The 15,275-nt window shown below is 34.6% G+C and overlaps 1 protein-coding gene across 4 annotated transcripts in view; it reads left to right on the top strand.

Annotated features, from left to right (window-relative positions):
• The window catches only part of LRP1B (LDL receptor related protein 1B), a 1,954,889-nt gene that overhangs the window by 1,808,213 nt on the left and 131,401 nt on the right, over positions 1-15,275 (top strand). For all 4 annotated transcript variants that reach the window (XR_012421093.1, XM_005573071.4, XM_015433154.3 and 1 more), the window contains 4 exons: positions 1,888-2,017; positions 3,730-3,836; positions 4,172-4,304; positions 10,287-10,409. Coding sequence is in view for 3 of the 4 variants with exons in the window: in XM_005573071.4 (XP_005573128.4) it covers positions 1,888-2,017; positions 3,730-3,836; positions 4,172-4,304; positions 10,287-10,409 (493 nt within the window). In the remaining variant the exon portion in view is untranslated. The remainder of the gene's footprint in view (positions 1-1,887; positions 2,018-3,729; positions 3,837-4,171; positions 4,305-10,286; positions 10,410-15,275) is intronic.

Below are 15,275 nucleotides of genomic sequence, written 5' to 3'. Positions count from 1 at the left end.
CAAGTAGTAAATGGTGTTTTAAAAAACTGAAGAATGAGAAATAGTTATACATTAAAGAAACTTTAATTCAAGGTATAGATCTCTTTTGAGTCCTTACGTTACCAAACAGTATTTTATATAGCTAAGTGACACACCCGTGCCATTGGTCATTGAGCTGTTTTACTTAAATGAGCCCACTTGCAGAGATAATAATTCATTACTTCTAAAAATGTTTACTGGATAGTTATTATAATCATGTGACAGTATTAGATACTTGGTTCACAGACAGGCATGATCTTTATCCCAGTAGAGCTGGGATAAAGTTATATGAGATGTTAATTTATATTTGTTTTCTACATTTGCTAGTTTATTAATTTATTAATTCACTCAGCAGTTTGTATTGAATGTTTACTACGTCCCAGGCACTAACAGTATGGAGAATACAGTGGTGAATAAAACACATGACATCTCTTTCTTATGACATTCTCTAATGTCTTTCACGTCATTTGCTATTATGTAGCTTACTCCAGATATCCCACATTTCTGATTATCCTTACATATAAAAAGCTTTTTCTTAAGTAGTTCCATTTCTACTTAAACTGTCGTCACAAAGAGAAATTTTCAGAAATTTAGAAAGTGAACTCTCCTTCTTTACATGGGGATGAAACTGGGAAGAAGCAGCAAGTAGTAGTTCAACGTGCTTTACTTGCTAGGAGTTCCATAAACCATGAGATTGTTACACTTTCTGTGGAAGAAGCAGACAAGTACATTTTGGCAAAAATAGAAATTCTCTAACAACAGAAAACATCATCCCAGTGAGACACTTCATTAGAGTAGTCCATTTCAACCAGAGTGTTCAGACCCAGGAAAGGTGATTTCTAGTGACTCCATTTCATTCATCTCATAGGCCGATCCTCAAAGGTAAATTTGCCATCTTGTTTGACTTCCACATAAAATCTGTATATGGACTAGCAGAAATGTAAATGTTGACAGTTCATTTCATAGTGCTTTAGGGAACAATACCGGAAAAGAAGAGAAGGAGAATTACAAACAACTAAACTGTAAAAGGACTGGTACAAAGGAAAAGAGATGGAGAGAGGCGAAAGAAGGAACACCAGGGGAAGCTTTGCCAATGCAAAACAGATTTGTCTTAGGATTTTTGTGTGTTTTGCATTCCATATCCCTAGCCTTCTTCTCCCTCTAGCCAATAAACTGGATGTAGTTTCTTAGAATTAATTTTTGAAAAAAATAATTGTTTTTAAACAAGATGTGGCTACATTGCCTAGACTGGAGTGCAGTGGTATTCATGTGTGCCTATCATAGCACACAACAGCCTCAAATTCCTGGACTCAAGCAATCCCTGCCTCAGCCTCTTGAGTGGCTGGGGCTATTGTGCCAGCTAGAAGTAATTCTTTAACCCTTTTATTATCTCACAATCTTCATTATCACCTATAATTATTAAAATTCCATTACCCCATAACTGTCTACTGAATAATTGTACTCTCAGAGTAATTTAATTAGCATGATGAAGCCATAAAATTTGTGTTCTTTTTTTTCCATTTTTTGTTTTATTATGACACACAGGGACAAATCAAAGTGGAAAATTGTTATTATTCTGTTATTTAGTCATGGGCTTAAAATATTAGCATCTGAGCCACTTTTATACAGTAGACATGGTTCCTACACTTCTGGGTTACTATGCATAAGTTGTCCAGTCTTTTAGTTTGTAAACATTTTTCTAAAAATGCAATTTTAATTACATCTGTGTTGTTTTTGACAGAGAAATTGTGAAACAAGTTGTTCCAAGATCACATCCAGGTTTTCTGTACATAAGTTTCCTTATCTTTTAAGTGTGTAGACGTGTTTCTAAAACTTTAATTTTGATTATGTCTCTGTTGTTTTTCATAGAGAAATTGTGAAATAAGTTGTTCCAAAGATCAGTTCCAATGTTCCAATGGTCAGTGTATACCAGCAAAATGGAAATGTGATGGCCATGAAGACTGTAAATATGGGGAAGATGAGAAAAGCTGTGAGCCAGGTAAAAAGATTGAAGTGATATTTCATTTAGTTAACATTTTACCTTGATAGAATTTAAATTTAAGCAGCAGTATGCAGAAAACAGTGGCAAATATGTCATATGTTTACCATGTTTAAGAAATGGTCTGCAAATCTGTGGATAAATTAATTAGTGTGTTCTTCATATGTTTTGAAAGTGTTTGGGAAGATAAGATCATTACTTATGAATGGAATCCAATCACAATTTCCCCAAATTTGATTTTCTGGTATCTATATCATATTATACCATTTGGAATTGTTTCCCCAAGATAGCAAAGTAAAATCTGTTGAAATTATAAGTACAGTAAAAGACAAGGTTTTAGTTATGGAAATGATGATTATGAACTAAAATGTACCCATTTCAATGTGATGCTAGCTAAGAAGAAGCATAATTGTATTGTTTGTATTTACATCTTGGGCCAAAATTTGAGTAAAGTTAGAAAGCAAAGCCAGAAAAAAAGACACTATTCAATTTATGTGCTAGGTGGCTCTATAAATATACTCATTAAAACACTTCATTTTTAATTATATATTTTAATTACATTATCTTACAGAAAAATATTACTGGTGGAAAACTATACTATAATGTATGTATGAGCATAAAAACATTACCTTGAGAGACTAGGTCAGAGTCACAGCTATAAGACTCATACATTACTATGATCCAGTACCATGTCCATGGGCCATATTGTTAATTGATCACTTATTTCTTTCTTACTAAATACAGACATGTTATTAGACTCCTTATGTACACAGATCCCTAGACAAACACTGCCAATTAAAAGGAGTTAAAACTCAAGGAAAAAGCTTTTTAGTATCCTTGAGCTAAGGAATTCAGACCACGAAGTCATTAAGTAAGTACAATAGACTACATAGTGGTCTAACATAAGGCCAGAAGCCCAGACATTTGAATGCAAGCCTAGCCAACTCAAGCCCATAGACAGAGGCAGCTGTCATAATTTCTGTCAATTAATTAGGCTGGGTAGTATTTACATCTTGTGACTAATACACTTACAAATATTACAAACTTGCCAATATTATACTTGTAAATAACATTTAGCTGCTTGTTTTTCTTAATTTCTGCATCATAAAGGAACACTGCACATTCTGTTAACTCTGTTAATTACACATGTATTCATATTTAAAATCCCCAAACAATGCAATTCTTAGAACCTATTCAAATACTTTATTTATGTCAATGCAATGAAATAGATATCATTGGGTCTATGAGACCATGCCAAGATTTCTACTTTGTGCTTTATGCAGTGAATGTAAGATTAACATACTCAAAGGTTACTAAATATTATTACAGTTTTGAAAGTAATTTGAGACTTCAATAATTTAAAATAATTTAATTTAAAATTGTAAAAATAAAAACTCGTATAACACTTCAAAATCAAAGGGATGAAGGATATCAAGGTTTTCTTTTTCCTTCTATGGACTATTGAGTAAAATTCTTACTGCATAGGCTATTACATCATGAAGTATATTTAATATAATACAATAATATTATAAATAATTATAAAATTATTTAAATAATTTAAATGAATCTGTAATACCAGTCTTTAAATATATTTATATAGTATAAACTATTTTTATTATCACCTATAAATTCATATACTTATGTTTATGTTTTTATTTCTAAAACCTGTTATTTTTACTCTATCTCAATCTCAAATTTATAATTGTATTCAGCTTCTCCTACTTGCTCATCAAGTGAATATATATGTGCCAGTGGTGGATGTATTTCAGCATCTTTGAAATGTAATGGAGAATATGATTGTGCTGATGGTTCAGATGAGGTAAAATATATTGTTTAATTAAAATATTTGAATTACATGAATTAGGTTTGGGCAAACAAATGTAATGAAAGTAAAGGAAAGAATCTTGATTCTTAGCACAGTTTAACATGTTGGATATGTACATTGAATGCAATCATTTCAGTAAATTCTTGAATCTTCATGCTGTCCATATACTAAAGTTCATTCTCATTTGTAGAAGTTATATTCACTAAGACAAAGTGAAAGGAAGTGCATGGTATAATAAATCTCTAGTATTACAAGCTGCGTGTTTATTTTGACAATGATTGTGTCATTATCATTAATGAAAACTGCAGTGTCCATTTGTATTTGAACAGATGGACTGTGTGACTGAATGTAAAGAAGATCAGTTTCGGTGCAAAAATAAAGCCCACTGTATTCCAATTAGATGGCTATGTGATGGAATTCATGACTGTGTGGATGGCAGTGATGAAGAGAACTGCGACAGAGGTAAGGTATTTGTGTATGTGAGTGCCTGTAAATGAGAGAATGAGAGTTAAGGTGCTGTGCAGAATATACAGTGTGTGCTAGAGGCAGAGGATAGAATCTTTAAATGATTCTCTTTCCTCTTCCAAGTTTCATTATATAGCAGCCTGGTCTAAATATGCAAAATCCAGATCATTGTCAGACAGAGCATAATCTCAATCTGGGCATGACAAACACTAGCACTGGGCAAGAGTTTACTGAGTGTCTACCATTTCAGACTAGATGCCAGGTCAAGTATAGGGATATGTGGAGAATACAGAGAAAGTAGTCAATAAAACCATGACTACAAAAGTATATCCTGAATTTTCTGTACATTCTTTCCTTTCACATTGCTTTCCTTACTCTGAAAACATAGGAACAACAGATGGCATACTCAATTGCACACATTCATATGCTGTATGATATCTAGGTATAGGCCGTGCCCCAAATCCCTAAATTTCCTTATTGCAATATCATTGAGAAAATAACCTACATTTTTTTTGTCAGTCTAAAAGACAACTTTCCGTTTTGTCATAGATTATTTCCCAGCTACGCGAAGATCATTTTCTGACAGATAACCACATTTTAGTTTCAAGCCACCACATTAAACGTAGCAATGGTTACTACTTAGAGTTATTTCCCAAAGCAATTGTGTGCTGAAGATTAAAATGATCACAAATGAATCCATATTTGCTATTTTCATTTTGTTAAATACATGTTTTAAATACAAAATTTCTTGTGACCTGCTTACAAAGTCTCTCAATAGAGTTTACACTTCTTGGTGTTCAGAAGATCATTAATAGAGATGGTACTACATATTGCCACGTGATTCAAGGCACTTGAATGTGCACTCTAGGTTTACATACTTTAAATCTGTCTCACATGTTTACTTTTGTGAATATGTAGTCACCTAAGAAAAACAGTATTTTACTTTCTTTAATATTATTTGAGATGTTTATGGATATCTCCATCCCAAACCTGATAAAGTGTTGTATTATGAAGAAAAAATATAGTTTTTTTTGTTTGCTTTTTTTTTTTTTTTTTTTTTTACAGCTCCTTGCAGAGCAGGGCTAACTCATAGGAAGTGCACCCAAAGTAGGCCTTCAATTTCATTTTGAATTTGGTGTTTATAATAGAGAGCGGTGAAATGTTAAATGTCCATAATAGCTCTTTCTACCTTAGGCTAAGTTCTCACACTTGCTGTTTGTAATTGGTCACTCTAGAGACAGCAAACGTTGTGGACAGTCTGGCAGCAATAACTCATGTGACTTTTGTATTCAAAGGTTTGGGGATGATGATTAAGCTACTCCTTGTTTTCCATATTCTAGCGAATCACCTCTGTTGCTCAGCTTCAGTCACTACCACCTGCCTAGTTCATTCTCCCATTGCTTCTTGCTTGGACTGGCATAATGCCATGTAACTGGTCTCCCATACATCCTATTTACTGTTACAAGGTTCATCTTATATAAGTGTCCCTCCGATTGTGTCAGTTTTTGCTCAATCGGAATGTATGTACCTGAATGTATGTACCTGATTACATACAATCAATTCAATCTAGTAATCAGGGTTACAAGAAAATGAGCCCATTTTACCCTCCCAGGCTTACTTTCTACTGCGCCTCTTTATGTATTGTATCCTAGCCAAACTAGAAAATCTCAACTACCTTTCAGATCTAAAATTATTCTACTAAATATTTAATCTTAATGACTGAAAAAGAGTTGAGAGCCTTTAATTCAATCATTTACAAATGTTTCAAAGCCCCCTTCCCCTCCATTCATACCTCTAACTTGGTTTTCTTTGCTGCTGGGTAATTAAGCTCCAATGACATATTTTAGTGTTTAAATTATTTGATCCCGTATGAATGTACCATAAGGCATTACCACATTCAGATTTCTAGTATTTAATTTACTCCCAGGAAGTGACGTAGGTATTAGGTAAAGGCATTTTAAGGCATTGAGGAAATGGGATGCCAGAATAAACATCTTTTCTGTTAAATCTCATTTCCATTCATTTCCAATCAGGATACACATGAGCTAATAGGAGCTGAGTGTTGGGAACAGGAATATATGAGAGCTGAAGGATAAACATAACACATTTTCCCAGTGAATCAGTTTTACTAGTTTACTTTAAAAGACAAAAATTCAAAATACTCTGGAATTAAAAGCTGCATTCATACTTTTGAAGGTAAAATATATGGCCTCAAGGAAGTGTGGTGCTTGTTCTGGCCTGAGTTTCAAACTTTACACTTTATATAATACTGATGGAAAAGATTGGGCGGTTATTTTTTGAGTAATTATCAGCTTACCAATGTATAAGTTAGTCAAATAAATTATAAAGTATTATCATGTATTAAAGCTTCTCTCAACCCAATTAAGATGAGAACTCTAGATGTTTATTTTCTGTGATGATGCACTTGACCAGATTTATATGAACTTGTCAAGGCCTCTGTTATAATTTAGTTGTATTATTGTTAATTAAGATATACTTTTCTATTTTCCTAATATTTCCTGTTGAGCTGATTAAGAACATAACTGGGAAACTGGAATTTTAATTCAGCCAATCTCTTTAAATTATACCTTTTTTGTTGTTTATATGTGCTTTATGCCATTTCAAAATAAGGAATTTTAAGTGAGTCTCAGGATGTCGTGGTAGCCCCATGATGCATTTTTTTAATGCAAATTTTTTGGAGTACAACATCAAGTCTTTAGTAGGTTACCACAAAACCCTTGCCTTTCTGTTATAATATAATTTCATTTATACTTCTCTTCTTTTAAATAAATCAGTGGCATATCCAACACTCATGTGGAGAAAATTATAACGTTATCTAATGCAATACCTTAGGGAACTCATTTTTTAACAAGACTGATGTATATGGTACAAATAGAATTTTCTAAAATAATCAGAGAATGTCAAAAGTTCACAAATTCTGTTTGAATGTAATCCATTGTAAAATGGAGCATGTTATGAGATTTAGTCATTAGAATCTTTATGCTAAAAGTAAACTTTGCTTCATATTCTATGGATTTGATTTTAAGTTAAGGCGATATACTCACTTCGTACTGATATTCATATCTTTAATTTCTTTAGTACTAAGGACTGCGCACTGCACATGCTATCTTTTTTATTGTTTTCAGAGTGAGACAGTTGTTAAATAGTACTGAATTTTATTGCACAGGTTTTCATAATTGAGATTAATTGTAAAATTATAGCAGTATGGAGCTCAGCATTGCAGAAGTTTGGGAGAAAGGGCTATCCCAATGACAGATGTTGAACTGTCAGAGTCTCACATGGTGATATTCACCTTGGTGGATTCACCCAGCCCTTGCCTTTGTCTGTTTCTTAGTTTGATGGTTCTCAGAGATGGCAATGTAAGCTGTGCCAGTTCTGCTAAGCACTTTTGCAGACAATTGTACTGTTATTCAGATCAATATAATATAAATTCTTGGTCTAAACTTTATCTTTTACTTAAGATACTAAGCAGTCTGCCCTTGTTTTCCTAATCATGTTTCTGCCATTAATCATATCAGGTTTTTAAAAAGGCAACTATCTCAAATCTGTTACCAAGCCATCTCTCTTAGTAACTTCACCTTCTTCTTTACAGAAATAATAAAAATCATGAGCATTTTTCAACATCTGGCTCCACCAAACTAACAAATCTACCTGTAGCTGGCCTCAGGCTTTCCTCCTTCCTTCCTCCCCAAACAGAAGACTTGTTTCACTTCCAGTCTAAGCCCATTCCATTCATTTTGCTCTAGATTTCAAATCTCTCACACTCTCCTGATCCTCCAGAAACTCGTTACATTAATTACCCTTTTGCTCTCCTGTACCCTCAAATGTGTCTTGTCTACTGAATTCTTATCAGAAGCATTTAAATGTGTTCAGGGATTTGTTCTTCCTCACACAAGCAACGAGGCTCACTTTCTGGTCTCTTTCTTCCCTTTATGGCCAAACTTCTGGAAGGAGATGTTTACATTCACCTCGGTCTTCTCATTCAATAGCCAATGACAATCATTTCATTAAACTCACCATCATTTCACTAAACCTGCTCTAGAATTAGTTACATGGGCTATCCCTCTCATTAGAACACTTTCCCCATGTATTGTCTGGCATCACTCTTTCCAGATATTTCTCTAACCATTTTGATTACTTTTTCTCAGTCTCTTTTGTAGACTCCTCTTTACTTACCCAATCTGTTTTTCTCTGTGTTCTCTTTTAAATTTCAAATCATAACTATATTCTGATCACTGCCAGATGCACGTTTACAGCTCAAAAACCTATCCTATATTTCAGACATATTTATCCACCAGCTTGCTCGACATCACCACATGGCTGTCTACCAGTACCTTAAATGAATTATGTCTTAAGCCTGCTCCTCCTGCTGTGTTCCTTTATTTAATGAACAATACCATCTACCAAATGGCCCAAACACACTAAAAAATGAGTTCCATGTTTGTGTGCTCACTCTCCTTTGCCACTCTCATCAATTTAGCCACCAGGTCCTGAGGAGTGTTCCTTCTGAAGAGTTCTCAGCTGTGGCTCCTCTAGATCTAGTTACCATCATTTCTTCTCTGGATTGCCATGACCTCTCTTGAAATATGTTTTTTTCCTTCAGTGTTGTCTTTACTGTCTCTCCCTTCAAATTTAGAATTTCTAAATTCTCGACACCAGAGCTAGAGTTTTCATTCTACAGTCCAACTGATTCTATCACTTCTTAAATTAAGCCTTTTGCTACTGAATGTGAGTTATCAGAGATTTGTGTAACAAGTCAGAACTCAGAGCAAGAAGAATGATTTGATCTTCATAAGTTCGGGCCCATTATTCCTTCCAAAGTACATCTGCAAGAGGAACAATGGCTCTTTCTGGGTATTTTCTAGGTTTTTAAGGGTGATCACTGTCACTGCTCTGCCCCATATTTTGGTGAATGTATGTGTGTTTAAATATGTTAATACCTTCAGTAAGTCAAATATGGACAACCCATGACTCATAGCTCTTACCTATATATGAGGATTAACTAGGTAGTGTAACCCTTTGGAAGCAATCTAATTTATCTTAATTCTGTACTCTGATGTTTGTATTGTTTCCCCAGGTACTTCTTGAACCTATGACCCTATACATTAACTGTACCTCTTTTATAACATATAAAAACATTGAGCCCCAGAGATATTAATAGAGTTATCCAAAGCAAGACTAGAACCCACAGTTCCTAACTCTCAAGTCCTAAAACTCCACTGTGTATTGCTACACCTCTAGACATATAACCCAAATTTGTTCGTTACTTAGGTCCTTTGCATGTGGTAGATGTACTTAAGAATTGTGTATTAGAATATTTTTGTATTCCAGATGTTTTTATTTATTTGTTAAAGGAGGAAAATGCAAACATTTTAAAAATCCAAAAAATAATGCTTTACTGCACAATCTTTATTTTAAAAAAAATCCCTGAAATATTGTATGATATGGCTAAATTCTTATTGCTGTTAGAAAATTGTTTCTTTGTGATTTCAAAAAAAATTTTACTGGTTAATCTAAGTTTTTAGTGATCTAGTTTATCAGTATTTCAGATACAGCCAAATTGTCTAATAATTCTAAAAATGTCTTTTCTTTAAGAAAAACACAAATTTTAATAATTACAATTAAAACTAAAAAATACAAATTTCTGTGTATTCAGCAACATAAAAATTATGTGAAACAGAGAAAACTTTAGATTCTTAAAAACTTTCTTTTAACATCTTATCAGTATTTTCTAAAAAAAGACATATATGAAAGTAATATTAGAATGTTTTGAAATGTAAACAGTGAATACATTTTATTTAAAAAATTGAACATTACTTGTTTCTGGTATTATGCTCGAAATAAATAAATGGAAGCAATCAACTAGATACTGTGTGCTAAGATTCAGAGGAATATGTGTCCTGCTGACTGGCATTGATTACCCTGAATCTCTTTGTTTCTTTTTGTTTTAAAATGAAGGAGGAAATATATGTAGAGCTGATGAGTTCCTTTGCAATAATTCTCTCTGCAAACTACATTCCTGGGTGTGTGATGGAGAGGACGACTGTGGAGACAACTCTGATGAAGCCCCTGATATGTGTGGTATGGCATTTCATGTGGCTCTAGATTATACGTGTATCTTCTGATCTCATGCCCCAGCATGAATCAATGAAGTGGTGAGATGAACTACAAATTATACCATCCTGGGGTTAGGTAGATAAAGTGTAACCACAGATACAGCTTTCGTTCAGGTAATAAAGGGATAATCCTGTTCAGAAGTTATGACTTTATAGAGACTCATCCTAATGTGAACTTGCACAAGTCAACACTATTCAGAAGAGAGATAGAGTAATTGACATTTTTATTATTATTATTATTATTATTTTTTTTTTTTTTTTGAGACGGAGTCTCGCTCTGTAGCCCAGGCTGGAGTGCAGTGGCCGGATCTCAGCTCACTGCAAGCTCCGCCTCCCGGGTTCACGCCATTCTCCGGCCTCAGCCTCCCGAGTAGCTGGGACTACAGGCGCTGCCACCTCGCCCGGCTATTTTTTGTATTTCTTAGTAGAGACGGGGTTTCACCGTGTTAGCCAGGATGGTCTCGATCTCCTGACCTCGTGATCCGCCCATCTCGGCCTCCCAAAGTGCTGGGATTACAGGCTTGAGCCACCGCGCCCGGCCTGTAATTGACATTTTAATTGAATAAGATTCATATAATAATTTTGGCTTCACATGAAATTGGAGCTTTATGTTAATTTTGGAGGGGTACAGATAAGCAAAGTAAAAATACATGAATAATAAAATCTCATAGTTTCACAAGCCACCCACTAATGAAATATCTATCTATCTATCATCTATCTATTAATCATCTATCTGTATATCTATCTATCCACATATCTATCTCTCTGTTTCATTACAAGTCTTAAGCACAGAACTGAAATTAGGAGTTATTTAACATTTAAACCTAAAGAATCTTAACAAAAGTTATTGTTTCTCCAAATTCAAGTTACTCTTGACTGACATTTGTCCTGTATATGCTTATGAGACCAACAAATATAAAAGTCTAGTTTTAGATCAGCAGCATAAAGGATCTCTTCTATTTTAATGAACTTTTTTGGTCTCTGTTCTCATACCTTTTATCTAATCTCTGCAAGAAATGTAATTTCACCTATATTTTAAAGGAAAATGCTGCCATGTCAGATATAACTCAGTGGCACACCAGGTAAATTAAAGAAAGAAAATACAGCATGAGTGTATGTACTTACACTTTTTGTTCTATTTGTTGCATCAAGTTAAGGCAATATTTAGATATAGATGGTGGCATTTCACTACTGATGTTACAGTCGGGGAAAATACAAAAATGCAAGCAGCTTTGTTTTGTTAAGTATTTAAAAGTTGGAAAAAAAAAACAGGCTTTGGAGAGTTTTCTTTCTATAGATAAAACTCATTACGATGAGTAATGCAACTAAGTTTCAGCTTCAGTTTTCTTTACATAATCTTCGAAATAAACTCTGGGTAATCACCAGGGATTATATTGTTTCTGAATCATAATATATTAAACAATATGAGAGCTTATCTACCAACATCAATCCAGAACCTTTTTTTTTTTTTTTTCAATTATATGACTTTTTTTTTCTATTCTCTATCCTATTTGACCACAAAACCAGTGAGTGGAATAGAAAATTTTCGATAATCGATGTACGGCTGCAGAATCAAACTCTCCTAGAGCCACTTCCAGGGCCGTGAATTGATTCTCAGGAGCATTCCACACAGCACAGATGGGAAACCTTGTAAAATCCAGATTGACTGTCTGAACATTTTTGTGTTTCTCTCAGTGAGCAATATCAACATTGAGTCAAGCTATTATGTGCCAGAAATTGTGCTAATTAGGACAAAAAAATGGTTCTTTTTGACAAGGAGATCTTATTCTGCCTGTACAAATAAAAATAATTGTGATACCCTGTATTTCCAGCAGTGATAGAATTAATTAAAAGTATGGAAAAGGCAGAGAGAGATTCAATGAACTCTACCTAAAGAATAATACAGAAAGCTACAGCGTTGAAGGAGCTAGACTAAAAGACATCTTAAGCAATGTGAATGGCATGAGAAAAGGTATCATTCATTCATTCAATAGACATTTGTTCAGCAAGAGACTATGATTAATTTGGTGATATAATGATGAAAGAAGTGAACGCGAACCCTGACCTCACAGAGCTTAGAATCTAGTGGAAGATGGATATTAATGAGAACAAAAATATATACTTACAAATTATGATACATACTATAAATAAAAAGTATGGTAATTTGTAAAAGTATGGAACAGAAAGATTTTATCAATCATAGGGTATGAGAAATAACATTTTAGTTCAGGCCTTAAATGTATTTAAGGTATTAAAATATTTAGCTGCTGAATAGGTGAAAAGAATTGAGGTTGGGAGTGGAAGTGTGACACAAAATTGCAGACAAAGGAAATAAGATATGTGAAGGCTCTGGACAGGGCAAACCATGGCTTACTCAAGGAACTGAAGGATTTGTGTTCCCAGGAGTTACAGGCATTCCTGGATTTACCAGATTGTAGCCAGATAAACACATTGTAAACAGGAAATAATGTAAATTGACAGTATGTGTTTGACTTTAAAATATTTTCAACATATAAAGGATACATCAGGACATAATCCCATAGTAAGTTGAGGAGAACATGTGTTGCTTTCACACCGTCATCAAGTCAGAAAAGCTTCTATTGAACTATTGTTAAATTGGAGATCATCCGGATTTGCTTAGGATGAAACTAGAGACAGCAGAGATATCTGCAGCCTTGATTAGCTGGAAAGTAATTGGAAATACTAAGGAGTTTTAAGCAGAGGAGGTGCATGGTCATATTTAAATTTTACAAATATTGAATAGAAAGGATTGTAAGTGGTTAACAACATGGCAGTACTTTAGGCAAGCTATGCTAGTAGCTTGGGTTGAGATGGTAACAGCTTGTGCTAGCACAATATAGACAGATTTGAATGTTATATAAGAGGCAGAAGAAACTGGATTAAATGATGGATCAGATATGGTGAATGAGAGACAGCAAGTTGTGGAGTATAATGTGTATGTTGTTTTTGCTTTGTCGTTTGAATGGAAGGGGGTCACAGGAAAGGGAACAATTTTACAAGTAAAGATTAGAAGACTGGACTGGGATGCATTTGAGGAGACATTCAAGTAGAGGTTTCAAGAAGGCATCAGATGCTTGATTCTCACACTGAAAGGAAAGAGGTAGTCTACAGATAGAAATTCGACAACCAGCATAAAATGTAATAAATACAATGGAATATTTAGGATTATGCTGTGTGGAAATAAAGATAGGACAGGAAGGGAATTATCAAAGAATATTGAGTGACAGTAAGCCCCTAAGTGAAAATGAACTGGCAGAAGAGACTCAGGTAAGTGACCACAGAAGGCATTGCGAAAAGGAAGAGTGAGGCACTAGAGACACCAAAGTAATAACATGTTTCAGCAAAGATGTGATGGTTTCTGCAGAGGCAGGGGAAAATGAGTTCCAGAAAAATCATTATTTTTACCTAGGAGTCAACTATTCTTCTGTCTCTGCTCTTAAAATATAGAAATGAGTTGATAGACTACATGTAGATACAGGTAGATCTGAAATTATTTAATAATATGTTAAGAAATTTCCCATCTTTGTATTTCTACTTATTTTTGTACTCTCTCTATATATATGCTTTCCAACTAGCATTGATAAATATTCATACTTGGTGGTATCAGTTGACCTTGTAGTATGATCCTCTGCAACATTTCTGGCTTCCCAGATGCAGATATTGGGAGAGCAGATGGTTTCGTTCATGTAAATTTAGGGTTATTTTGGATAACTAAGATGAAAAAGAGAAAAGGGCCAGAGAATCCAGGTTATTGGGAAGAAAGTGGGTTTCTAAACTTACCTAGTACTTAGAACAGTGTCCAATGTATTATAGGTTACTATAAATATTAATGGGGAGAAAAGTACAGACAACAGTCATTGGTGAATAGGGAAAAGGTAGCTACATCAATGAGCTAGAGTTAAGATAAAGTGGAAGAGTCTTTGCAATGATACTGATTGGATTAAAAATCTTTTAAAAAAGAGATTGTGCTCAAAATGGGGCATTCATACCAGTGGTTTCACAAATAAAGTAAATTATAGGAAACAGCAAATTTATGCTGCAACTGTTTATACAAGTTAGTATTCTTAATGGCAAGCAACAGAAACTGCCACTGTGAATCACAAATAGAAATTTGTTGAAATCCACCAATGTGAACAACCTCCTAGGAGAGTGTTGGCTTAGTTAGGATTAGAGTAAAAGGACATAGGGTATAAGAAATTTAAGGAGCTAAGAAACCTCATTGGCTGGTTTTCTTATGTGAATGTTGAAGTCATCTAAGATGCTAGAATGAATTTAAATGGAGATCTTAAAAGACTATGATGGAATGTGCTAGTCTTCAGTAAACTGGGATGGAGATTATGTTTTTGAAGTTGATTAGAAAATAGCAGTGGCGGCCGGGCGCGGTGGCTCAAGCCTGTAATCCCAGCACTTTGGGAGGCCGAGGCGGGCGGATCACAAGGTCAGGAGATCGAGACCACAGTGAAACCCCGTCTCTACTAAAAATACAAAAAATTAGCCGGGCGCGGTGGCGGGCGCCTGTAGTCCCAGCTACTCAGGAGGCTGAGGCAGGAGAATGGCGGGAACCCGGGAGGCGGAGCTTGCAGTGAGCCGAGATCGCGCCACTGCACTCCAGCCTGGGCAACAGCGTGAGACTCCGTCTCAAAAAAAAAAAAAAAAAAATAGCAGTGGCGTGAAGATGTAATCAAATGTCTAGCCTTCAAAATACATTATTTTGTTTTAGATAATAGAAGTAATAGTTTATTCCAGATAATAGAAAGTAAAGATAGGATAAAGCTATGGAAGCTGTAGTAGGAAACTAGGATGTTTTCAA

Source organism: Macaca fascicularis, chromosome 12 (assembly GCF_037993035.2).
Source record: "Macaca fascicularis isolate 582-1 chromosome 12, T2T-MFA8v1.1".
NCBI lineage: Eukaryota > Metazoa > Chordata > Mammalia > Primates > Cercopithecidae > Macaca > Macaca fascicularis.
Note: the sequence above shows the minus strand (reverse complement) of the source record. Positions and strands in the feature narration are given on the sequence as shown.